The sequence below is a fragment of the Rhamphochromis sp. 'chilingali' genome (genome assembly GCF_963969265.1).
Source record: "Rhamphochromis sp. 'chilingali' genome assembly, chromosome: 15".
In the NCBI taxonomy this organism is placed as follows: domain Eukaryota; kingdom Metazoa; phylum Chordata; class Actinopteri; order Cichliformes; family Cichlidae; genus Rhamphochromis; species Rhamphochromis sp. 'chilingali'.
Genome location: NC_137942.1, coordinates 35610718 through 35637219, shown reverse-complemented (window position 1 = coordinate 35637219; position 26502 = coordinate 35610718). Strand labels below are relative to the sequence as shown.

At 40.6% G+C, this 26502-nt stretch overlaps 2 protein-coding genes across 4 annotated transcripts in view; one reads left to right on the top strand and one right to left on the bottom strand.

Annotated features, from left to right (window-relative positions):
• Positions 1 to 1540, top strand: part of LOC308410891 (NACHT, LRR and PYD domains-containing protein 12-like) — a 51781-nt gene extending 50241 nt beyond the window's left edge. For all 3 annotated transcript variants that reach the window (XM_080904553.1, XM_080904552.1, XM_080904551.1), the window contains exon 13: positions 298 to 1540. In XM_080904553.1, coding sequence (XP_080760679.1) covers positions 298 to 310 — 13 coding nt within the window. In that variant the 3' untranslated portion in view covers positions 311 to 1540. The remainder of the gene's footprint in view (positions 1 to 297) is intronic.
• A 15635-nt stretch (positions 1541 to 17175) lies between these two features.
• Positions 17176 to 25345, bottom strand: aoc2 (amine oxidase copper containing 2). The gene is made up of 5 exons (XM_080905297.1): positions 23748 to 25345; positions 22767 to 22885; positions 19117 to 19283; positions 18232 to 18364; positions 17176 to 18157 (listed from the first exon to the last, which is right to left on the bottom strand). The coding sequence occupies exons 1-5, from the start codon at positions 25321 to 25323 to the stop codon at positions 17867 to 17869; spliced, it is 2286 nt and encodes a 761-aa protein (XP_080761423.1). The 5' UTR covers positions 25324 to 25345; the 3' UTR covers positions 17176 to 17866.
• Positions 25346 to 26502: the final 1157 nt, after the last annotated feature.

The following is a 26502-nucleotide window of genomic DNA, read 5'->3' as shown; positions in this document are numbered from 1 at the left end:
CCGTCCATCTGGATTGTTGGGCTTGTTGTTGGGGTTCCTACAGAGCTCAGAGTGGACACACCAAGGTTCTTCTAATGAATGAAAGTCCAAACTCAAACTAGGAGGGAAAAACATTTTCAGCAACTTCAATAAAAATCCAAAGATTAGAGAAAGTGAAGCAACAATGAGTCCTAGTACAGTCCCAGCACTGACGTCCCTGCTGCTCTTTATACTGGATGTGCTGCATCACTGACAGCTGATGAAGAGTCTCTGGAAACACTCGTTTATCTCCTCTGCTCTTCCTTCTTCTCTCTGCAGGTGGAGGCGATGATGGTAAACAGGACGGTGTGTGTGCTGAGAGAGGAGCAGCTGTGTCCTGATGATCCAGAGAGGTTGAAGCAGCAGCAGCTTGTGTGTAGAGACGCTCTGACTGGGCCATGTTACTGGGAGGTGGAGAGGAGAGCTTCATCCAGCAGTGACTGACAGAGGAATGAAGTGCAGATGACTGTCAGTGCTGCAGAGTGAACTGCTCTGAGAACAGCTCCACTGTCAGACACAATGTAGAGTCCAGCATCATCCCTGTGTGTCCCTCTGGATCTGACAGAGGATCATCAGTGTATCTGGACTGCTCTGCTGCTGCTCTGTCCTTCTACAGTCTCTGCACAGTCTCTGTCTCACTCTGGCTTCAGACCCTCCTGGATCAAACTCACCTGGAAAGACTTTCAAACATCACTCAATAGATTTGAATACAGAACATATTTGATATATACTGTAGATGTACTGTAGAGTTGCAGTTTGTCACTTGTAAATACAGTCTGTGAGCAGCTGTGAGCTGAAAGATCTTTCTAGAAACACGAAATGTTTTCACTCTTCTGTTGCTTTTTCATATATTTCCACAACATTAATATTGATCCCACCTGTCTCACCTGTTTCATGCTTTTAGACATAAGAACAGGACACGTGTGATCTGAGCGCTGCTGTGGTTGCTGTGCTGCACGTCTTCATTTAGATAACAGAGACATCTAGTGGTTCAGAGGGAGAACTGCAGGAGGTGGAGCTGTGTTTTAGCATGGAAAACTTTTTATCTTTTAGGCGCAGATACAAATATGACAAGTATCAGTGTGAGATACAAAAGGTCACATCAGTCAGCAGAGGGAACAGTGATCACACAGCAATGTACGAATAGAAACATAACAGTGAATCTGGACATGTATACAGATGGGAGCAAACAAACAGGATGTAACACTACATTAAAGCCACAAATGGGAAGAAAACAAACCCAAAGGAAAATATATTTGATCTCAAGAATCCAAGTCAGAGGTTGTGGCCTCGTACACATACCTCGGTATTGTGGTTGATGACAGTCCTTCCTATAAGCCACACATTGAACATCTAATAAAGACACTGAGGCTGAAGTTGGGCTTCTCTTCCAGGAACAGATCATGTTTCACAGGAAAAAGCTTGTTGCTGCCACTTTTTTTCTTTTACCCGCCCTGGATTACAGTGACATGATTTATTTGAATGACTCTGCTTGCTCTCTTCATCTGTTGGATTTTGTCCATCATGGGGCTTGCTGTATGTGTATATATATATATACACACGTATGTATATATATGTGTATATATATATATATATATATATATATATATATATATATATATATATATATATATATATATGTGTATATATATATATATATATATATATGTATATATGTAAGGTTGTGTGAATGTGAGATGGGTTATTTTGGTATGTTGTTCTGCTTTAGCCACGAGTGTTTTGTTTAAGTTGTGAGTATGTAAAGTCATTTTGAATTAGTTTGTATTTATTTTGCTTTTGAGAGAATGCTTTTTGTAGCTTTATTTTTGTTTATGAACTCTGTTATTTTATGGGAAGAATGCATTTGTGTTGTGTATATGTTGCAGAAATAAATGAGCTCCGGCCTGAGCAAGACGCTAACGTCGGTGTCCTCTCTAATTGCTCATATTTGGCTACGGAGTGCTCTCTAGCCTGTGTGCCGCTTGCTGCCGGTCCAGATTCCCCTAGGTCTGGTGTCGGTAACACAATCAAGGTGTTCGGAGAGTGTACTAAAAAAACCGTGGAAGAATGAGGGGTCATCAACATTTGGACCATATATACTTACAATACCTAGCTTTTGGTTAAGTATAGATAGTTTGACGATTAGGAATCTGCCCTCTGGATCTATAACTGCATCGAGTACTGTGAAATTAATATTTTTATGTATTAGAATTGCTACTCCTCTTTGTCTAGAATTATAACAGGCTGAGAACACATGAGGAAACTCAGGTGTTAAGTTTGTTCAAACCTGTGACAGGCATGTGGGTTTCTTGTAATAAAACAACGTCTGCCTGTAATTTTTTAAGTTGGTTAAGTATTTTTAACCTTTTTTCCCTAGAGCCAGCTCCATGCACATTCCATGTGACAAATCTTAGCATGCCCATAGTTGTGTGTTTGTGGCTAAAGATGTATGCTGTGTGTCTCGCTTAGACGGGTGAGGAAAATGGAAACACAACATTTTTTTTTGTAAGTAAAGAGAAGAAAATGCGCGGCAAGAAGCTCCATAGGTCTGACTATGAGTGTGCATAATAACTAATATGAGCAAATGTGTGTGGCTGTCCTATATCTGTGTGCGCTGTGTGGCTGTTGTCAATGTGTTGCCTTTAAACGCATGTGTGTGCGTGATTGTGCAGAGTGAGCATGTAGAAATAGACCGTGTTGTTTGTGGATGGACAGGGAAACAGGTGATCGACGCAGTGATAGAAAAGAGAAGCAAATAAACCAAAGAGCAAGGTGCACGACACGAGAGAGACGGGAAAAAGAAATAAAAACGGAAACATTCCAATTAAAGCGTTGGCGGAGAGTGACAGTGACGTTATACTAAATTAGCAAACTGATATTACATAGTTAAGCAAAAGTTAAAACAAGAGAGTGTGAGTGAAGAGAATAGTGTAGCGGATTCTTATCTGGTGTGCGGACAATACAGCCATGGAGTGATGCCAGGGTCGCGGTACAGCTGTCCGTCCACGTAGAGCCAGTCCACGGCGATGACAGCCCGGGAGCCTTTCTGGATAAAACTACGTCGGACTGGGAAGAGGACCCTGCGTCGTTCCAGGATCTCTCTGGGGAACTGGTCGTTCACGCTAAAATCCCTTCCTTTCAGCTCTCTGCCACGACTCTTCACCTGCTCCTTCTGCTTGAAGTGGCCGAATTTGGCTACAATAGGACTTGGTCTCCCGCTTCCTGTCTTCGGATCCCCGATGCGATGCACTCTTTCGAACCCTATGTTTTTCACCGTGTCCTCCGGCAGCTTCAGTTGGATTTTAATGAAGCTTCTCACGGTCGTTTCCGGGTCCTCTCCGGCAGACTCTGGAATACCAGAAAACACCAGATTATCTCTCATGCTACGGGCTTGTAAATCTATAACGATCTCTTTTATTATTTTATTTTCTATGTTTAATTGGGTCAAATTTTCGGTTAGAGATTTGACCGAGTCCCGTAGCGTGGCATTTTCCGCAGCAAGTGTTTCCACCTGCCGCTGGCTGAACTCCAGGGATTCTCTCAGAGATTTAAATTCCCGGTGTAGGATCTCCACCAGGGACAGCCTCGCATCAAAACTGGACAATCACTTATCGATTGACTCCAGGATGTCGACGATATCTTTGCCTGCAGGCGATGTTGTGCTGGGGGAGTCTGCCGGGCGATATCTTTTAGATGACGGCGTCTCAGCTTTGGCTGGGGAGGATGCGCTCTGGGCCTTCTTCATTACTAAATCTTGGAAGCACCGGTCGATGTAATCTTGGAGAGCATCTAAACTCTCCTCGTTGTCCTCCAGGGTGTTAGAGATGATAGAACAGATGTTGTTAGTTATATGACAATTGGTTAGTTTATTTGGTAATACTGAAGCTTAAAGAAACTTTATTAAATTTTACGCTACCATCCGCTTTTTTTCCGCCAAATCTCCGGCGTCTGACGTCACCTACAACATGGGTCGCTTACCTTTTCCCGTCACTTCCGTCACTTACCTCCACACCTAAGTGACGTGCGAAACGGCTCAAAAGCTGCAACATAAATATGGAGAGTAACACCAGAATTTCAACTAGAAGAGGTTTTATTTTCAACTATGTAACAAGTTAGCTAAAATAGCTGGTACCACAAAGACGAAGACTAGTGTGGCTACCAACACAGCTCACATTAACAGTGCAGTGATTCCTGCTTGTGCCGTGATGTTCAGGACTGCAAACCGAGCAGCATCACTGACTTTCAGCTTGTTGTGTTTGTGGATACATGACTGACTTTAATTATCCACAAAATCATCACATCTCTGTAGGATTAAGGTCGACTATTGAACGCCGTATATTTGAAAGTAAAGGCTTTAAAACCAAGTTAGTACAAACGTCACTAATGTCACATAACTCTGCCGACATGTGGCCAACAGTCATGTTTTAATGTTCTTCATTATTAAACATTCGCACATAAATAAGTGACGTCATATTCAGTACTTACTTTTTAAAGGTTTGCTCTTCGGCCGCTCCGCTTCAGCCCACACCCACTGCCGTGCTATGAAGTCTGGGATATGTTGGGCCACGTCTACACCGACCCATCCTTAAAATTCAGGGAAATGAAGGACGCATTTGAGGGCCGCATTTCAAGCAGCCTTTGAATTGGGACAGCCTTCGTCGCGTCGCTGTGACGTAATCGGCCTTAAAATGCGGCCTTTAAGGCTGCAGACCCTGAATCAGGAAACAGCCTGTCTCTGTGTGTTGGCCCTGCGACAGACTGGCGACCTGTCCAGGGTGTACTCTGCCTCTTGCCCTGTGACAACTGTGATAGGCTCCAGCCAGGATAAGCAGAAGCGAATGGATGGATGGATTTTTAAGGAATAACATCTAAAATAAATAAACAAAAATGGTACAGCAAAATATTATGTAAAATATGATCATACTTAAACCCATATCTGAAAATTTATATTTAATTAATTTTGAAAAACATTTTGTCAAAGCAATTCAATAAACACTCCACGATTCAGGCTCTAAAGCATTAACTCATCATAACTCTTGAAACACAAAATATTTGAACTATTCCTGAAAGCTCAAATATTTTGTGTTTCAAGAGTTATGATGAGTCTCTTGGAAGTGTTGAAATTCTTTCAGCTGAACAAATGGTTATGGTAGTTACAGGTGTTTAAAAAAACTTTGCAAGCTATCATAACACTATGCATAGCTTCTCCAAACCCTTTCATGTCTGCCACATGTGCTCATGTGAAAAGCACAGTTGGGCTCAGTGGTGCTGGACAGTGAGCACCGGGTCCACTGTGGAGGACGTGAGGCCCTGAGACCACCCTGATGAAGTCTGTTTCTGGTTGTTTGGTCAGAGACAGATCCTGTGTGGATCTGGACAAACTCATCCTGCTCCTCCTTACACAAAGGAGCAAATACAGGTCTATATATAGAAATATCTATATATAGACATAAGAGGTGTCTTATTACCAAGGAGTCGCAGAATAAACATCCCATAAAAAAACTCTCTCAAGACTGTCACAACCTTATTCTTACCAAACATTGTGACGGCACTGGTTACAGAAGCATTTTTAAACTACTGAAGGTTCCACTGAGCACCGACAGAGCCACATTACAGAAGTGAAAAGAACATCAAGAAGCTCCCTCCAAGTTTTCAAGCTGAGGAGTAAAAAAGATTTATCATAAGAGCTGTCCAAGAGCAAGGGACCACTTGTGGAGAGCTACAGAGAGACTAAGAATGAAAGGAAACAATAAGTAATGCAATCAGCTGCCATGGCCTGTATGCATGCTCACCACACAAGCGCATTTAAAGTTTGCTGAACAATTTTTAGACAAGTCTGTGAAATACTGGGAGAGTATAGTCTGGTCAGATGAGACTACTAAACTCTTTGAATGCCACACCATGTTTAAAGTTCAAAAGGAGGCGGTTGGAACATCCTATTGATGGGCTCTTTTGCAACATATTGCACTGAAACTGAGCTCCAGGAGGAGGCTGGGTCGGCTGTGTTGATGCTGGAGTAATAACCTCAGGGGGTCCAGAACAAACTATATTCTCTAAAATTGTCTATGTATTCAGCACGAGCAAAGTTTCAGTCCTGGTCCTAATGTTTCCCTGCTTCGAAGGAGCAGGAAGAAAATTCTTTTAAATCCTCTGAGTTGGAGATAACGGCTCCTTTGGCATTTCACAGGAATCTTAAGCAGTGGTCCTTCCACCACTACTGTGAGCATTTATTGGTATTTGTTTTCACAGAGAAAATGATTTACAACTATCAATAACATTTAAAGTTAGACAATAATCAGTAAAGTGTTGCTATGTAAATGTTCCCAAACATTTCCTCCTCTTTGGGTTCAGTTGTTGCCCAAGGTGCAGTCAGAGATCCAACTGCCAACACTCCCATAAGAAGACAACCCCCTGATTTCAACATTGAGCCTCGAATGAACAAACAATCTCGCTAATCTCATCACACCCATTCACATGCCAATGGGTGCATCAGAGAGTAACACAGGGTTAGTATCTTCCACACGGATATTCAGGATCAAGACAGGAGCAGCACCAACCTTCCTAGTAGACCTCTTGAGCTACAGCCAAAAGCCAAAAAGACTTGTTCAGCTAGGCTATGAAGTCCAGCTCAGGGTATGGGCACTATAACACACCAGCAGGCAACATTGTATCAGCTGATATCCTTCTAGGCATCTATTTGGTGTCTAATATAGAACAGATCATTTAAGCTGTTTTAGTTCCTGTGCATTTGTAAAACACCAACAGTCCGTTTGACTTAAGTACCACCTCTTTGTCACAGGATTGTGCTGCTGTTCGCCAGCTTTTGGTGTATGGACACAGGCAGTGAGAACACAGAGCCATGCCAGCAAACATAAAGTTACAATTAATGAACAATCTCGACTGTAGTGGTCATTAAACTTCCCTTTAATTTAAACCGATTCCAGAAACTCTTCCTGTTTTCTGCACAAAGCACCACGTTTATGGCCTGCCATGATCTGCCGTTGTACTGGATTCTCACAGCTCTGTGTTCATCGTGAGGACATATTTATGTGAATATGTAAAAAAAACCAACTCCCCTAGTTTAGTACTGAGCGCTCTGACAAGTCCCAGATGTTTGGATGCTGGAGCACAATGCCTCCGTGAGACTGGGTGTGTAAATCATGTTGTGGGGAACAGAGTAGGAATCATTTCACTCCTATTTTATGGTCTGCTGAGTCCGAGTGCTGTGTAAGGTTTAAACGTCTTCTTTCAGGAGTTCTCTTAACTGAAAGTTTTTGAGTTTCTGGATTTTATTCAAAATGCTTTTTCTGTCCTGCACAATTTTGTGGGCACTATTTGAAATCATTTACATCAGGGACATTCAGTTCAATTAAGTTTTATTTAAATAGCACCAAATCACAACAGTCATCCAAGGCAGTTTTGTATTGTAAGATAAAGACCCTACAATAATACACAATAGACATACTGAGCTGGTTAAAGGTGTCGTGAGGCGACAGGAGGAATAGAGGAAGAGACAGGACATTCGCCTATTGCAGCGCTTGCACGGAGAGAACGATCCTTCATGCTGACAAACACAGCTACAGTGCATGTGGAAAGTATTCGCAGCACTTCACTTGCTCAGCCTGCTGTCATTGTCATTCCCAGGCCTGAGCGTAAACTTAGAGGAGATCGTGCTTTTGCTGTAGCAGCTCCCAAACTGTGGCACGATCTGCCTTTAGAGATCAGGAGGCCTCTCCTCTGCCTGTTTTTAAATCACTTCTGAAAACTCGTCTCTTCACCCTGGTCTCTGACACCTTGTGAGATGCTGTTTTTTAGTTTTTATGTATTTTTATTAGTTGATTCTATGTTGTTTTCTTTTAAAAATAGGGTTGTTTAAATTTCATGTATTATGTGTTTTGTTTTTTCTTCTTTGTTCTATTCTATTATTCTTAACTGATTTACTGTACAGCACTTTGATCCTGTGCTGGTTATTTTAAAGTACTTATAAATAAAGTTGGATTGGATTGGACGCTTTGGAAAGCCACACATTTGTCTATATAAGTTCTAATAGCTGACAATACAGCTATAAGGCGGGATTAGATCATGGCACAGATCTGGGAAAGGGTAAAGAATGATTTTGGTATCACTGAAAGTCCTAATGAGTGGCCTCCATCATCTGTAAATGGAAGAAGGTTGGAACCACCAGGACTCTTCTTAGAGGGTTAAGGACCTTCTTACCCTGAGTGATCAGGGTAAGAACGTCCTTATTCAGGGAGGTGATCAAGAACGCCATGGTCACTCTAACAAAGTCCCAGTGACTTTTCTGTTGAAAGAGGAAAATCTTCCAGAATGACAGCCATTCATGTAGCACTCCACCAACAAGGTGTGTGGCAGAGTAGCCAAACAAATGAATTAAAGTTGGCAATAACGGACTTACCAAAAACATTAGATGAATTAATGAATATGTGCATCAGGTTAGACGGCTACATGCAGGAAAGTCTGGGTGTTTTTGGGCAAAGTCTCCTCTCTGGGAGTGGAGAAGCATGAGAGCGCGCAGGCAAATGAGGAGGAGCCAGTGCAGCCTGGACGGGCCCGTCTCAGCCCGTCAGGTCAGGGAAGAAGATGTTGGGCTGGTGAGAGTTTTGCCTGTGGCCAGAAAGGTCATTTTGTTGACACGTGGCCCTCACAGGGAAAAAGGTGTAGCCCATTAATACCGTTAGGGATTCTGATGGGTGCAACTTAAAATGTTTCTCCCCACCTGATCTGCTCAGTTAAATTGTCCCATCTGTTAATCACATTTACCTCCCAAGCTCTCATTGACTTGGAATGCTACTATGCAAGTAACCCAAGCGGAAAGGGTTGCATGAATATGGTTTTGTTTTGTTTTTTATTATTATTTGACATAAATATCTTTCACTTCATCATTATGGGTGGCTGTAGCTCAGGTGGCAGAGCAGGTCAGCCACTAATCAGAAGGTCGGTGGTTTGATCCCAGGCTGCCTCCTGGCTGCATGCCAAATATCCTTGGGCAAGATACTAACCCCGTGTTTGCCTACTGGTGGTGGTCAGAGGGCCCGGTGGCGCCAGTGTCCGGCAGCCTCGCCTCTGTCAGTGCGCCCCAGGGCAGCTGTGGCTACAATGTAGCTGCCATCGCCAGTGTGTGAATGGGTGAATGACTGAATGTAGTGTAAAGCGCTTTGGGGTCCAATGGGCTAGAAAAGCGCTATACAAATGCAGGCCATTTACCATTTATTTACCATTATGGGATATGTAGAACGACACCATATGCCTCCATCACCTGACATAGCCTACCGCCTAGCTTACCCCTAACCCTTGCTAGCAGGAGAGAAAATCTGCCACAATCATCTGTGCCCCGGCCTATGGAGCATCAGCACCTGGTTTGTAAGGTGCTGGAAAGTGGCCGAGGCTCCGAACAAGACAAATGGAAGTGTGACAAATCGGTACAAACCATATGAACTAGAGAAGGACGTTTTTTTCTTAGACTCCAGCCAAGGAAATCTGCCAGTAGCCCTTTGTTAAATCCAAGATGTGAAAAAGCGAGCTGCGCCCAACCTGTCCAGGAGCCCAACGGTGTTGAGGCAAGGGCTAAGCATCAAACTGTGACACCTCATTCACCTTGCTGTAGTTGACACAGAACCGTATAGACCCATCCCTCTTTACCACCAGAATTATGGGGCTACACCACGTGCTGTGCGACTCTTCTATTACGCGCATTTCAGCCAATTTTCTTTTTTAATCAGTCTTTTTATTGAAAGAAGTTTTTGTACAATCACAGACAAGAAATTATTAAGAAATTATACAAGCAGTAGAGCATACTTCTTATAAACTGAAACCCCACCCTCCCACTTGCCAGGGAAGAAAACAAACAAACAAACAAACAAACAAACAAACAAACAAACAAACAAACAAACAAACAAACAAACAAACAAACAAACAAACAAACAAACAAACAAACAAACAAGAGAGAGAAGGTGTGACAAAAAAACAAAAAACTCATTTTACCAAGGTCGTTTTACCAACAATCAATTCCACGGACCAAACTGGCTTATCAAGATCAGATACTCTTTATTCAATATTAGACGCGTCTTAAGTATAATCCATGACCCCCCTTCAACTGATACATCTGAAGCCCTACTGTCACTTGATGCTGAGAAGGCCTTCGACCGGGTGGAGTGGGACTACCTTTTTCATACTTTGAGCAAATTTGGCTTTGGCTTTAACCCATATCATGGGTTAAAACTCTCTACAATGCACCAGTGGCAGCTGTGCGTACTAATAATACGATCTCTTCTTATTTTAAACTCCATAGGGGCACTAGGCAGGGCTGCCCCCTGTCTCCACTATTGTTTGTCATTGCTATAGAGCCCTTAGCCTCAGCCATACGACAAGATACCAGTATCACAGGAGTCATCAGAGGAGGCCAAGAATACAAAGTTTCACTTTACGCAGACGATCTATTGCTTTTCATAACTGACCCCACCCTCGCCTCAAAACTACTAAGCACGCTGCAAAGATTTGGTTCAATGTGGCTACAAAATAAATCCTCAGAAAAGTGAATTCATCCCAATCAATGGAGCTGCAAAAGATATCCCATCTAATCTAATACCATTCAAAATAAACAATAAAAAGTTTAAATGCCTCAGAATCTGGATCTCCGACTGTTACAAAGATCTTATAAAGTAAACTACCTGCCAATGTTGGAGAGTCTGAAAAGGGACATCCACTGCTGGAACTTGTTATCCCTCTCTCTCTGCGGGAGGATCAATATATTAAAATGAACCTGCTGCCAAGGCTCCTTTATCTATTCCAAAACCTCCCTATATACAGTATCTGACCAAACATTTCTTCAGCTCTCTAGACAAGCTAATATCATCATTCATTTGGAACAAGAAGAACCCACGCATCCTGCAAAGGCCACGCCCACAAGGTGGACTGGCTCTGCCTAACCTTCTGTTCTATTATTGGTCAGCCAATATCAGGGTGCTGCTCCACTGGATGCATGACACTGATCATCTAGTGGTTCCAAGCTGGCTTCTCCTGGAGAGCTCGTCCTGTGGACGGGTGTCTCTGCCAGCATTGTTATGTGCCGAGATCCCTTCAGCCAGGCCAGTCTCTCATTATACTTCTAAACTCATTTTGGCCAATTTTGTCTGAACAAAATCCTGTTACAACGTGGCAACATCCGCTCTCTGGACCTGTGTGACATGGTCAACACAATGGAGGGAGGCAGGAATGGTGGAATTTAACACCTCCAGCCCCAACTCATCTATTTCCTTCACCAGGCTCACCAGAAATGTGGTTTCAGCCTCTTTCCATGCTTTAAGGAGGTTGAGATGATATACTTGTGCGACTCCTACCCTGTCTGACCTGATCACTTCATAGTCAATATCCCCCACTTGCCACTTGTTGAGTAAATTGGAACTAGAAGAATGGAGAAACACAAGCACTCTATCTCCCAACGAAAATTGCCTGAGTGTAGCCCCTCTACTGAACAGGCGCTGTTGATGTTATTGGGCCTCGAGCAAATTCTCTTGCAATAACCTCCCCAAAATGTGCAGCTTTGCTCTAAGGTCCAGGACGTACTGAATCTTTATTTTAACCGGACTGGGACCTTCCCCCCGTGGAGGCCTGGTGCACGTTCTGCACTTCAAACAACAGAGGGTATAACCCGCGATCCCAATTGTGTTTATCCTCCCACCCAGTAATTCATACAGCTCTTTCAGTGTGCGAGACATGATGTGCCCTGGTCAGTCAGTATCTATTTTCGGATGCTGACTCAGGAGATGACCCGAAACAGTGCCTGCTTTATCGCAGATATCACGTTGCATTATCCACAAGAGCTAATGTCTTGATGCTCAATCATCCAGGAAAGCAAATCTCCAAAAAGTTGATTCTGTTCATCTGGACGTAGCGTTTTGTGGGAGAAATATTTCGTCACTCATCCAAGTGACTTCTTCAGTCTCAGCTGACTGCAGGTTTCCCCAATCTTATAAACAAGAGCTAATACAAAGCGACCACGTTTAAATGGCCTGATGAAGTGAAGCAGAGGGCCGAGGCAGAGGCAGTGCACCACCTGCTGCTCCTGCATGGTCACCATGTCGACCATCATCTGAGCCAACCCCTGCGCTGGCTGAGGGTCTGCAGGTTGGTCCACTGTAGTACTTTGGCCAGCCTTTCTACCACATCACCTCAGCACACACACCAGATGAACGTGTTTTCTCTTTTGTACTTTTTCTTTTTCTTTTGTGACTGTACATTTAATTGGAGCTGTCCACTCTGCTCAGCTCTGGCCTACCCAGCACTTTCTCTGCCTTGGACCAATCCGCCTCCTCCAGGCTCCAGCACCTACTAAAATAAACAAGTCTCTTGTGAACAAAATGGATGAGCTAAAACTACAGGTGGAAGACAGTCAAGTGCAGACCCTTTGTCCTGCACTGTGAGATAGCTATTCTAGCTATTCAAGGGCATGTTCATAGCTCCCCACATAGCAAGCAGGTCTGGCCCGGATCTGGTGTCAAGCCAGCAATGCTGGCTGACTTCCAGCATTGTAAGTGGTATGTCATCCAGATATGGGCCAGGCCTGGCATAGATGGCACTGTCTATGTGATGGCATGCCACATCTGGCTTAATTGGGGTTTGGTTTATGTGGCCCTGGCTCATAGAAAACAGGTCTGGCCCAGATCTGGCATCAAGCTGGCACTTCTGACTGACCGGTGTCATGTATGTCATGTATGTCATGTATGTATGTCTGATTCCAATTCAATTTTATTTTCTTTTTAAAGGCAATCTGTTATCTTCATAGGAACGTGTCTCAGTGTTGTTAGACAACAATGGCACACAGCGCCATACAAACTACTGGGTACCATTTTCAGTTGCTGCAAAGAAATTTGAGAAAAATGGACCATCCTGCGTCTATTGTTTTCAATTTGAGTATCAGGGTGTCTGAATTTAATAATAATAATAATAATAATAATAATAATAATAATAATAATAATAATAACTTTATTTATAAAGCGCTTTCAAACAAAGTGCTGTACAACTAAAGAGATAAATAAAATAAAAGCGATACATAGCAATACAGGTAAAAGACACAATACAAGTTAAAAACAATACAAATGTAAAAACTAAAAGCCACAGAATTAAGACATGTAGGATGAACAAATGTGTCTTCAACTTAGCTGTAAAAACCTCCACAGAGCAGCCTGCCGAATACAGTGGGGCAAAAAAGTATTTAGTCAGCCACCGATTGTGCAAGTTCCCCCACTTAAAATGATGACAGAGGTCAGTAATTTGCACCAGAGGTACACTTCAACTGTGAGAGACAGAATGTGAAAAAAAAAATCCATGAATCCACATGGTAGGATTTGTAAAGAATTTATTCGTAAATCAGGGTGGAAAATAAGTATTTGATCACCTCAAACAAGGAAAATCTCTGGCTCTCACAGACCTGTAACGTCTTCTGTAAGAAGCTTTTCTGTCCCTCACTCGTTACCTGTATGAATGGCACCTGTTTGAACTCATCATCTGTATAAAAGACACCTGTCCACAGCCTCAAACAGTCAGACTCCAAACTCCGCCATGGCCAAGACCAAAGAGCTCTCGAAGGACACCAGGAAAAGTATTGTAGACTTGCACCAGACTGGGAAGAGTGAATCTACAATAGGCAAGCAGCTTGGTGTGAAAAAATCAACTGTGGGAGCAATCATCAGAAAATGGAAGACATACAAGACCACTGATAATCTCCCTCGATCTGGGGCTCCACGCAAGATCTCATCCCGTGGGGTCAAAATGATCATGAGAACGGTGAGCAAAGATCCCAGAACCACACGGGGGGACCTGGTGAATGACCTGCAGAGAGCTGGGACCAAAGTAACAAAGGTCACCATCAGTAACACACTACAACGGCAGGGAATCAAATCCCGCAGTGCCAGACGTGTTCCGCTGCTGAAGCCAGTGCATGTCCAGGCCCGTCTGAAGTTTGCCAGAGAGCACATGGATGATACAGCAGAGGATTGGGAGAATGTCATGTGGTCAGATGAAACCAAAGTAGAACTTTTTGGTATAAACTCAACTCGTCGTGTTTGGAGGAAGAAGAATACTGAGTTGCATCCCAAGAACACCATACCTACTGTGAAGCATGGGGGTGGAAACATCATGCTATGGGGCTGTTTTTCTGCCAAGGGGACAGGACGACTGATCCGTGTTAAGGACAGAATGAATGGGGCCATGTATCGTGAGATTTTGAGCCAAAACCTCCTTCCATCAGTGAGAACTTTGAAGATGAAACGAGGCTGGGTCTTCCAACATGACAATGATCCAAAACACACCGCCCGGGCAACAAAGGAGTGGCTCCGTAAGAAGCATTTGAAAGTCCTGGAGTGGCCTAGCCAGTCTCCAGACCTCAACCCCATAGAAAATCTGTGGCGGGAGTTGAAAGTCCGTGTTGCTCGGCGACAGCCCCAAAACATCACTGCTCTCGAGAAGATCTGCATGGAGGAATGGGCCAAAATACCAGCTACTGTGTGTGCAAACCTGGTAAAGACCTATAGTAAACGTTTGACCTCTGTTATTGCCAACAAAGGTTATGTTACAAAGTATTGAGTTGTATTTTTGTTATTGACCAAATACTTATTTTCCACCCTGATTTACCAATAAATTCTTTACAAATCCTACCATGTGGATTCATGGATTTTTTTTTCACATTCTGTCTCTCACAGTTGAAGTGTACCTCTGGTGCAAATTACTGACCTCTGTCATCATTTTAGGTGGGGGAACTTGCACAATCGGTGGCTGACTAAATACTTTTTTGCCCCACTGTATCTTGAGGGAGGTTGTTCCACAGAAACGGGCACGAAAAGGAAAAGCTCTCCAACTGTCTTTTCTTACCCCTTGGTAAACTGATCATTTTTATTTCCATCAAACAGTGTGGCATCCTTTTGTTCCTAACACATACATATCAGTACAAATATCCAGCATGATTTTTTTCCCCATTCAAATCTGATGTGTTTGTATACTTTTATGCACTCTTTGTGTCAGTTTAGGGATAATACTTGGTGCTGTTTAGGAAAGGATCGTGATCGTGAATAGAATGATCTCGATGAACAAAGATAATCTCAATATAGGTCAAATGTGATATTTGTGGGTCCTGAACATGTGCCCTGTGGTGTTGCAGTAGCTCAGGAGGAAGAGTCATCTTCTATGTCATGTCATCTACTAATCAGAAGGTTGGTGGTTCCATGATCCCATACCTAATATCCCTGGACAAGACACTGACCCCAGTTAGTCAGACATAAATGCAGATTAAGGGTTAAAACTGTTGCGCTCGTGTTGTTTCCTGGAACAAGTTGCCCCTCCCTGAACCTAGTTTAACAGGAAGTTGTTTCCGCCCAGTTTTCAAGATATAATTGAATTCTATTCAATTATTTGTGCATCGGTGCCAAAGTCAAAGACAGAATAAATCATTTTAAGTTTTAACATTTTCATTGGATGAATTTTGGGTTTCCCCCCCCACACTTTTAACTGTGTGAAAGACAAAGTGCTTAGTTAACTGGTTACCTGACTGTTATCTGCTTGATGGGAAGGTCCTCAGAGTCAAGAGCCTTTACTCTTACATAGTTATAGTTTTGTTTTGCTCTGCTCTCCCTCAGGATCTTCACATCCTGTCACTGCCTTACTCAAGTAAGCCCCCCTTTTAACATATTTCCTCCTATTTTCTCCCCCCTGCCTTTTTTTTCCTGTCCTAGAGCCAAGAGAGCCAAAAAAGTGAGCACTTAAACATAAACATTTCCTTGTGCATCTGGAGCAGAAAAACATATGTTCAGCTTCACCAGGGTTCATGCTCATACGGTCACTGACCTGCACATGAACCTTTAGAGCAGTTCCCATAAATTCTGCAGTGTAGACCGACTTACTCTGACTTTCACATGTGCTTTCCATTTCCTCCCTACTGGAATAGGATATGGTCTTATCTTTGTGCGTGTGTATGAGTGTGCGATAGAGTTGATAAGAATGGTTACAGATAAAACAAAACAAAGAGTATTTTAGTAAAAACAACAACAAAAACATTCCTCTGAATGCTTCTGTTGAAAAACATCCAGATTGAATCCAACTTTAGTCAAATGTTTAGTAGTCCCACCTCGGAGCCACAGCAGTGCAGCTTACAGTGTTTACATCACAGCTTGTGTTGCAGTCCATCATCAGGAAGAAAACCAGAGAATCATATTTGGGAGCATTTTGACTTATTACTGCAATATTCCCGTTTTTCTTTGTTTTGGTTTGATGTCATAGTTTACCACAACTCTTTAAAGAAACTGAGTTATGAAAAGTTTAGGTTTAATTTTCATATTCATATTTAGGTTAAACTTTTTACTAAAAATTCAAATCCACTTTGATTTATTTATGCAAACAGTTTTTTGTTGTTTTTCTTAATAATTTATTTTATTTCATTTTCAGTATATAATGTTATCATAAAACTTTAAATATGAATAAAAGGAGGAAATAAAGATCATCATTCAGTTTGATTTATTTTTATTAAATACTAGCTCACCTTGTCGAAACCAAGTGCTATTCATTTTCTTCCAGAGATTTCCATCCACAAACTACATGAATATTAACACCAAACATTTCTCTTTGAACGTCACAATCAGTGAGTGTTTTCTGCTGTGGAAATTGTGTTTTTTAAAGATACCGTATAAGTTGGGCTGTTGTCATAACTCTATTTGTTCCTATTTGGGTTTATCATGTGGGATCTTTCAGAGTCTTATATAAACTTTACCTCTTGACTGTGTTGTTTATACTGACTACCCTGAATCCTGCCTGCAATGATTTTTGAATATCTGGATTTTGCTCTACCTCCAAGGTTTCTGCATTTGGGTTTTTGGGTCTAGTGATTATAATTATTTTTTAGTATTCAGTGATAACTGTAACTATATCAAAGACATGCAAGCGGTAAAAAAATAAAATAAACAATGAAAGCAAATCCTTTAATTCATATAAAATCATAACTGAAAGTAGGTGAAACAAATCAGAAACTGTGCAGGCAAATAAATGTAACATTTTATAACCACACATATTCACAGTTCCATTTCGGTGGCTCTTGCTTGCAAACATTATCAGTAGAAAAGTCATGTATGTAAATGCTAGTCGTCTAGCTTGAGAAATTATTTGACCAGCTGATGTAACTCGTAATACTGACATATAATGTCAAATGGTAGCATATTTAACCATTAGTAAATCATGTTACCATGTAACAAAACAAAACTGTATAACTAACATTTGCCTTATTGCAATAATAGCTAGTTAGCCAGCAAGCTGTAATTTGTAGACCAGCTTAGAATAAGACATCTGGCATTGGGAGATTCATCGTGTTAGAGTCAACTTTGTTATTATACTCGTAATTAGATATAGAGTATAGACACTGGTCTTACTGTATAGGACACGTGATCTACTGTACATGCAAAGGCCTATTACAGCCTAACAGGATAGTCTCTTATGTTTCATCACCGTTTTGCATGATGCAAGCTGCAACCAAATGCAAGCTGCAATGAATGAAGGTTGTGCAAAACTCTTTTCAATACATTTGAAAAACATGACATAAACTGGGTGGTCAGGTCTAACTCCTGGTAGATGTGTAAAAAAAAGTGACTAAATGTGTCTTTAGAGAAAAATTATGAATATTATATAAAATGCTGCCTGGTGCCTTTTTTTACCTTTAGAAACAGCTTTAATGGCCTTCATGATTATTACTTAAGGCCAAGCACGTGTGAGTTTGTCAGGCCTCAGAAGCTCCACAACATAATGCAAAAAAATTTAAATTAAATTAAAAAAATTAAAATAAATTAAATAAAAATCAGTTCCAGTCATTAAAATTCATGACTCCATCAAAGCCATGGTAGCTGAATGGCTCCAGGTTGGGGCTGCAGGTGTCACGAGTGAGGCAAGCCATCCTGTTGTGCTCACAGCTGTCCTCGCTACCTGGCTCAAAGTACACCGAATCCGCAGAGTGGATGGATGGATCCTCATCAAAGTAGTTGTGGGGCCTCAGCAGGACCCCACCCCCATTGCCCACCGTTACGGTGTTGGGGATATCCTCGGCATGAGGGATGTGGAGGAATCCGGTGGTCACCCAGGCAACAAGGTCCTGCAGACAAATCACGATTAAGTAAATAATCGAGTGCCGTTATATTGTGTTGGTGTTTAGTTTATCAGACATACCTCGTCTTCTATGCTTTCATTGTCTTCAATGTACTTGCTGAAGTCAACAGCTGGAGTCCAGATGTTGTTCTGATTGTACAGATTGCTGCTGGTCTGCTCTACATCCTTATGCTTGGTAACAGCAACCTTATACCTGCAGGCAAACATGCGTGGACTCCATCTTAGAAAACCCCGATATTAGCTGCATGTTCAAAGTGACATTATGTCACGTTTAGTGGCAAATCTGGACCCAAAATATGACTTGCAGGCAAAGTAACAAAAAACTATCTGGTGAAAATTCCAAACAGCAAAATAAGAAACTCCAGTGATGCACATGTGGCGATTAATACTCGGGAAAACAAACAGTATGAAAAACTGATGGCTCAAAATACACATGAGGTAATTAGGGAGAGTCCCCAGAGGAGCCAGCATGCGCCCAGCACAGCCCCAGCCAATGAAACAGATGGTATAACATGATTTGGCTGATGTTTCTTTGGGTAAGAGGGTCTAACAGAAGAGAGATGATACAGACACATGGCATCCTTACAAAACATGATGTCATGCAGTAGATATACTTACCCCAGAGTAGCAATAATATGCAATAGATGCGAGAATGTAGTGCTAACACTGAGCAAACAAAAAAACCGCAGACTTGGATTCAAACGTGCAAAACAGAAAAACTCAAGTTCAAAGGCCAAAGCACTGGGTCATGACACATTAACTTGGGTATATATAAAAAAATAAAATCAATACTACACACCTGTCCAAGCCCACCTGTTCCATTACTCAAATGACCTGTTTCACTAGCTTTATTTCTTTAAGATAAAGTAGACATTTACAATGAGTCAGATTTAATGTGCGTGTTTCGATTTGCTGTTTTTTAATTTTGCTATCATTCAGTCCTACCTGGCCCAGGACATCGCCTTCTCCTCTGTCTCACTCTCTGGAAGGTGGTCCCCAGCAAAGCTATACACCTGCAGCCTGTATGAGCGCTGATGGCCCCACCTGTTGGTCTTGTTGCTGGCAATGTGCAGGTAGCGTGGTGTCTTGGTGTCATAACGCAAGGCAGCTTCCTGCAAAGGTGTCACGGTCATTAGTCTATTTTTAAGTGAAAGCAAGTGACTCCTGGTAATCTGCTGCATGATTAGTGGTTAAGTCTGGCGTCTTCTGACTGATCCAGTACAAAGATCTTAAAGCTTATGGTCACTTTTATTTATTGACCTGATTATGCTGGGCTTACACTGTGCGATTTTTTCAGTCGCGCGATTCAGCTCCTGCTCAAACTGTACGATTGACTCGCAGGGGTGAGAAGTTCATAGGTCACGATGCAGGGTCTCACACTATACGGCCCGATGCTCTGATGCGACCTGAGTCACACTGTGCGTCCATAAAATGAAGGTTATAACAGAAAATCTGTCGCTCGCTCTCCCTCTCCGTCTTTCACTCACACAGACACACCACCACCATCAACTTTGCTAAATTGCTAATGAAAAACATGATCAGCTGTGATTGAGCAGCATGTAGATCCAACTATTTTCACGGTTGTTGTGGTCGTGATAATTTTGTGATGCCACATCGAAAAGGCTCGGATGAGCTTTCTAAAGTTCTACAAGTTGTGCCTCCATCGCTTGTGTCCAGATCACACGCTGCACAGCCGTGCTGCGCCGTCTTTTTCGCTGACATTTGTGTTTGCGCGTGAGCAGTGTGACAAACTGTGGTGACACCCTCACGACGGTCGCGAGGACTTCAAACCGGTTTGAAATCCTCACGACCAAGCGATTGATGATCGGGAGCTGGTCGTGAGGTGTCAATCGCTTCTCGTTACCCCACGTATACTACACGATGCACGATGCATGATGAAGGCCAAAATCGGGCCGATCGCCAAAACGGTCGCACGACTCAAAAATCGGCTCAAAATGGGCCAAAAATCGCACAGTGTGAGCCCAGCATAACATGGTTTTCTAGAAAACCATAAAAAAGAGACTAAAGGAAACACTCTGCTCTAGCCTGGTTACTGACACTTGTGCTGATACCTACTGATACACCGGTTCCTTTAGAGAACTGGCCTGAAAAATGACACAACCTTACAGTATTAAACAAAGTCAGTGGAAATGAATGAATCCAGTTCCACAGTCTAAGACTTAAAGGCAACAGGCTTAAGCTGGTTAAGACTAAAGCTTCTTCACAAAGAAAGATGCCACCTAGCTCATGCACTTGGCAGAACTTAAAGGGTTGAAAAATATGGAGAAAACATGCTCATTGCCATAGTACATTCACATGAGAGTGCAGTCACAGCCCATTTCTATCCCTATATGTGCAAACCTTATCTATTTAAGTTAAACATTCACTACATTCTGACAAGTTTGCTCTGTATGCGTCTCATGTGGATGGCACAAAAGGAAGACGGTTCTGGATTCTGGATTTGAGTCTTCCTGAAACATTGTTGACTCTATGGTGGAGGCAGACGTGGGATATAGAGTGCTTAACAAGACTAAAGGCCCATTTTCAAATTTGTAATAAACATTAAAAAAAATAAAAAGGGATAAACATATATATTGTTTAAGGAACATGTTCAGAGGTTCAAGTCTGCTCATAATTATCATTATCGTTATTATTATTATCATTATTATTATTATCATTATTATTATTATTATTATTATTATCATTATTATTATCATTATTATTATTATTATCATTATTATTATTATCATTATTATTATTATCATTATTATCATTATTATTATTATTATTATCATTATTATTATCATTATTATTATTATTATCATTATTATTATTATTATCATTATTATTATTATCATTATTATCATTATTATTATCATTATTATTATTATCATTATTATTATTATTATTATTATTATTATCATTATTATTATTATCATTATTATTATCATTATTATTATTATTATTATTATTATCATTATTATCATTATTATTATTATCATTATTATCATTATTATTATTATCATTATTATTATTATCATTATTATCATTATTATTATTATTATTATCATTATTATTATTATCATTATTATTATCATTATTATTATTATTATCATTATTATTATTATCATTATTATTATTATTATTATTATTATCATTATTATTATTATCATTATTATTATCATTATTATTATTATTATCATTATTATTATTATCATTATTATTATTATTATCATTATTATTATTATTATTATCATTATTATTATTATCATTATTATTATTATCATTATCATTATTATCATTATTATTATTATTATTATCATTATTATTATTATCATTATTATTATTATCATTATTATTATTATTATTATTATCATTATTATTATTATCATTATTATCATTATTATTATTATTGTTATCATTATTATTATTATCATTATTATTATTATCATTATTATTATTATTATCATTATTATTATTATCATTATCATTATTATTATTATTATCATTATTATTATTATCATTATTATTATTATCATTATTATTATTATTATTATTATCATTATTATTATTATCATTATTATCATTATTATTATTATTGTTATCATTATTATTATTATCATTATTATTATTATTATTATCATTATTATTATTATTATTATTATTATTATCATTATTATTATTATCATTATTATCATTATTATTATTATTATTATTATTATTATTATTATTAGTGTCTGCTGTCTTTGTAACTGTCTGTCCAACCCTGAATGAGTCTCAATCACACCTGTGTATCCTTTTGTGTTCTTTCACCTTTCTGGATCAACCCTGCTCGTTTTACACTAAGAACTACTAAGTACCTTTTTTTCACCTGTTTATTTTGTGCATAAGTCTGGAATCAGGTTGTTCCAGTGGTCCCATCATTCATCCAGTGGAGACTCACTGGGGTTGGCTCAACTTCAACTTCACCGAGCAGAACAAGAGCTTGTGTTGTTAATAGCAGTATAACACAGAGTCTGTGCAGGTGATGTGAAACTGTAGCAGGATGATATTTAAGTGTGGTTACACGTCCACCATAACATTTTCTTTCATTACTGGTGTTGTCTTTCCCTCTCTTTTCTCTTTAAATGAGAAAACAAAACATTAAATCTTCTAGTTTTAAGAGCGTGGAAATGTATTTCATTTGTACTATAAAAGTGTGACATGGGTTTCTCTCAGTGTGCGGTCTACAAGCATGCTTTCATACTCAATATCCACTATTTCTGGCAATGCATCTTTGAGAACTGTTGGTAAGGAAGCTAGGCATCAGCATTTCATGCACTCTGAAAAAATGTCTTTGAATTCTAAGTGCTGTAGTCTAAAACCATATTTAGCCAATCAAATACAGTCCACCAACTGCCAATAAGGATGACCGTTTAATGTAAGAAGAATGGCGTTGGAAACCCAGAGGAAACCATGGAAAGGAAATGAGATTCTAACCCAGCACCTTGTTGCCAGCTGCATCACACTGCTGCTACATTTTCTGACCCGTGTGCGCTGCTGTTTCTATTCTCTGCAGGTTATGAAAAATGCAACTGAATAAAAATGAAGAAGACCTTTTCTGTTTTGAGCTGCTTCTCCACCAGCTTAGGGATCATGGCGTAATGATCAGGCATCCATGGCAGTGACACATTCATGTACTCCATATCTTTGGTCTGGAATACATTCTTCACACCTGCAGAGGAAATGTGGCAAAATGTTGTTTTCTTTTCTGCATTTCTATGCTTCAGTGAATGTGTGGAAGGTGGTCTTTATGTTATTTACACTCAGCGAGATGAGTGGCTGATGAATACATAGATGAGATTAAAAAGAATTACACAGGACTGGAACTGATTTCTTTAGGTAAGGATGCCTAGAAGCTTACATTGTGCATAAAAGCATCGTGGCTCCATAAGCAGCTGTAATGCTGAACATAAGCAGTAAAACACAAATTGCCTTTGGTTGCAGTAAGAAACACCAGAGGAGATCTGTTTTCACTGTGGACTCTGTGGGCAATGTGTAAGTGCTGTGGAATGTATAGTAGGATTTGTGTCTGTGTGTGTGTTCCTGCTTGGCACACTTGTGCAAACAGCTTATTGCCTGTATGGATTTATATTTACTTTTATCAAGTGTGACATATTTATTAGGAGGCTGTAAACTAAAGGCTATAATACTATACACTGCACTATATATGATTTGATTTGGTTTATTTGTTTTTCTAAAATACAGAAAATTCTAATACGAAGTTGCTGTTTTGTTTTTGTAATTTTGGGGAATCGTCCTCCACATCTGGAATGTGACATCAGCTAAACATATAACATATAGCTTTTATTAAAAAGGACTTGTACTATTATTTCTCATATTTAAGGGGCTAACATTTACTCTGACCAGCAGAGAAAGTAAAGAGGACCGTGTGGAGTGGAAAAGGGGGACTTATATCCAAATAATTTGGCCTTTGACAACAGACTTGTTTGCTTAATTTTGCAAAGCTTTACATTTACATCGGTTTTGTCAAAAAATAAATAAATAAATCACATTTAAATGTGTACGTCACTCACCAAGTACATCCAGGTCCACTTTAAAATTAATGAAGTGCGTGTGAATGTTGCCCAGGACATTTTCAGCCACCTGGTGTCCGTGTGTTTTACTCCCGGGAAGCAGGTAGGAAGAGGAGATGTAGCCGGTTGCGTGAACTTTGACCTCCACTGATCCGCTCTGGTAAAAGATGAAATCCCACATGTAGTCATAGTTCCCGATAGCCGTGATGGTCCTGAACACTAAAGCGCTGTTTGCCATTCCTCCAAAGTTGTTGTGGAAAAAGTCGGCGAAGTGCCTGCGCAGGGGCTGACCCATGTTGTGCTCAAAGATGCAGATAGAATTTCTAAACCTGACCGGGAGTGGGGCATCAATGTAGCGGTATGTGTCCACGTAGGTCGCCTGATAAGGACAATCTACTCCACGGACGAGCTCGTGGGCAAAGCGCCCAATGCCGATACTTGAATCTAGGAACTTGGTAATAATCATCCCTGGAGTCACTGAACCGTACACCGACATAGCCTCCTGTACGCTCAGTTCATACGCGATCCTTTCACCCTTGAAACGTACATCAAACACCTTCATGCCGGTGAGAGAGCTCAGTCCGAAAGCGAAGCTCCAGTCCAGGTACAGGACATGGTTGTTGCTGACGTTGTATCGCGCCCCCTCTGAGTAAAACTGCTGCGGGCCGATCTGCAGAGGCTTGCTCCTGGGCTTGAGAGAGCCATAGTCAGGCGACTCTTTATAAACGATTTTCTTAACTGACCCATTATCATATGCGCGTTGAAGTTCTTCTACAGAGTCAAAATATTTGCCGTTATAAAACAATTTCTCTATTCTCCACTGTGACATGTTTAGGCTTTCGTGGTTAAGCAGAATTTCGAAGCCCACCGGATGGATGTACATGCCACTCATATCCCTGAAGAAAGACACCCAGGTTTTTCTGTCCCCGGACCGAACTCCGCGAGGCATCTGCTCGAACGCGTTCAGCGTCTTTTTCTTGTCTACCCCAAAGCTTTCTCGAAGGAGTTTCTCTAACTTGGAGAAGATCTCGGTTTCAAAAAAACGAAAAACCAAGACGTACTCCCCAATGGTGACCGGACGCGCATTAATGGGGACATCCACCTGATACCTCTCTTTAGTCACATCTCTGTGGTATGTTGGGTTGTCGAGAGGTCCCACTACATATTCCTTGATATAGCCTTTTGCGCCGTGGAAAACCACTGCCGTCGCCTCTCTCACCGGTTTGGTGCCTTTCTCGTCCAGGTAAGCCAGCACCTCTGCTTTCTTTGGGAGCGACAGTTCTATTAAGAAGAGAAAGTTTTCAGATGGCTTTGTGATCTGGCTGGTGGATATAGCCAGGTCTTTTTGTTTGAGTAAATACTGCTGGACCTTCATATACTCCTCCCGGGTGAGGTCAGCGAACACAAGGGTGCGGTCGTCGTGTCTGCCTCGCAGCGGGTGGATGCGTTCACGGGAACATTTGGGTGCCCTGCTGGAGTGGATGCCGATGAGGACGATGTTCAGAATAAGGGAGAGAAGCCCTAAAAGGACCAGCGCCCATTTTGCCAAAGGGTTCATCTTTCCCTCTACCATCATGCGCGCTTGGAGCGAGAGCAGAGGAATGCGCTCTGGGTAGGAAGGACTGTTCACACAATCTAGAAGAGGAGAAACGACCCTCTTCAGTTTTCCCAGCCCCCTATGCACGGATCTGATTACCTCCAGCCCCTCTTTCCTTATTTCTTTGAGCTGCAATGAAACGGTTTCATCGACCTACTGTTCAAATCCTCCTACAAACAAGACTATTTTATGCACGATGTCTGAGTATTTAAAGATTTCACCATTTTACATAAAAAAAGGTTTTGTTTGCAGGTTTTGTTCTCAGTTTAATGATGAACATTGTACATAAGCTGCTAAATATGTAATTGCACACATTGAATGTGTAAGATATGAGCAATCATGTTTGCTACAGTAATGCTGTGTTTATAATTTTGTTTTGTTTTTTTAAGAAATATGCAAAATGTGTTTGTATTGGTATATTTTATGACAGTAAACATAAGAAGACCACTGCCCACTTTTTTTTAAACACATTTAAGTCAACAATCTAATTCAGCTGCCAAATAATAGAAACCAAATACTGAATTAGCTAAAACTTAAGTGAGATTAGCCAAACTCATTATTTTACTACCCCATAAAAAAGTACTGCATATTACTTAATGTGATTAGTGTAACATTTTTACATGTAGAACTATTGTGTTCACCCAAAAATGTTTAGAAGAAAACAGGAGTAATAAGTAAATCTATAGTTTCAATTATATCTGAATGAACTAAGCAGAAATACTACACCAACTCATCAAATGTAGCTAAAAATACTGTAAACCAGACGGAAAACCTGAAAACTGTTTTTTTAACCTAATTTAATACATTTAGCAATATTCAGTTTAAAAACGAAAACTCTCGATATAACAATATGTCACAGAACATGAAAACTTCTATTTAAAACATTCCTTCATTCTAGCATATATATTTGTGTGTGTGTGTATATATATATATATATATATATATATATATATATATATATATATATATATATATATTACATATATACACCGGGCAGCACGGTGGTTAGCACTGTTGCCGCACAGCAAGAAGGTCCTGAGTTAAATTCCAACATCAGGCCGGGGTCTTTCTGTGTGGAGTTTGCATGTTCTCCCCGTGTTTGCGTGGGTTCCCTCCGGGTACTCCGGCTTCCTCCCACCATCCAAAGACATGCAGCTT

Coding starts and splice junctions, on each gene's coding strand:
- aoc2 (XM_080905297.1), bottom strand. CDS start 25,323: ATGATGGTAGAGGGAAAGATGAACCCTTTGGCAAAATGGGCGCTGGTC. Junction 22,886..23,747: donor AGTGGACCTGGATGTACTTG/GTGAGTGACGTA, acceptor TTTCCTCTGCAG/GTGTGAAGAATGTATTCCAG. Junction 19,284..22,766: donor AGCAGCTCAAAACAGAAAAG/GTCTTCTTCATT, acceptor ACACCTTTGCAG/GAAGCTGCCTTGCGTTATGA.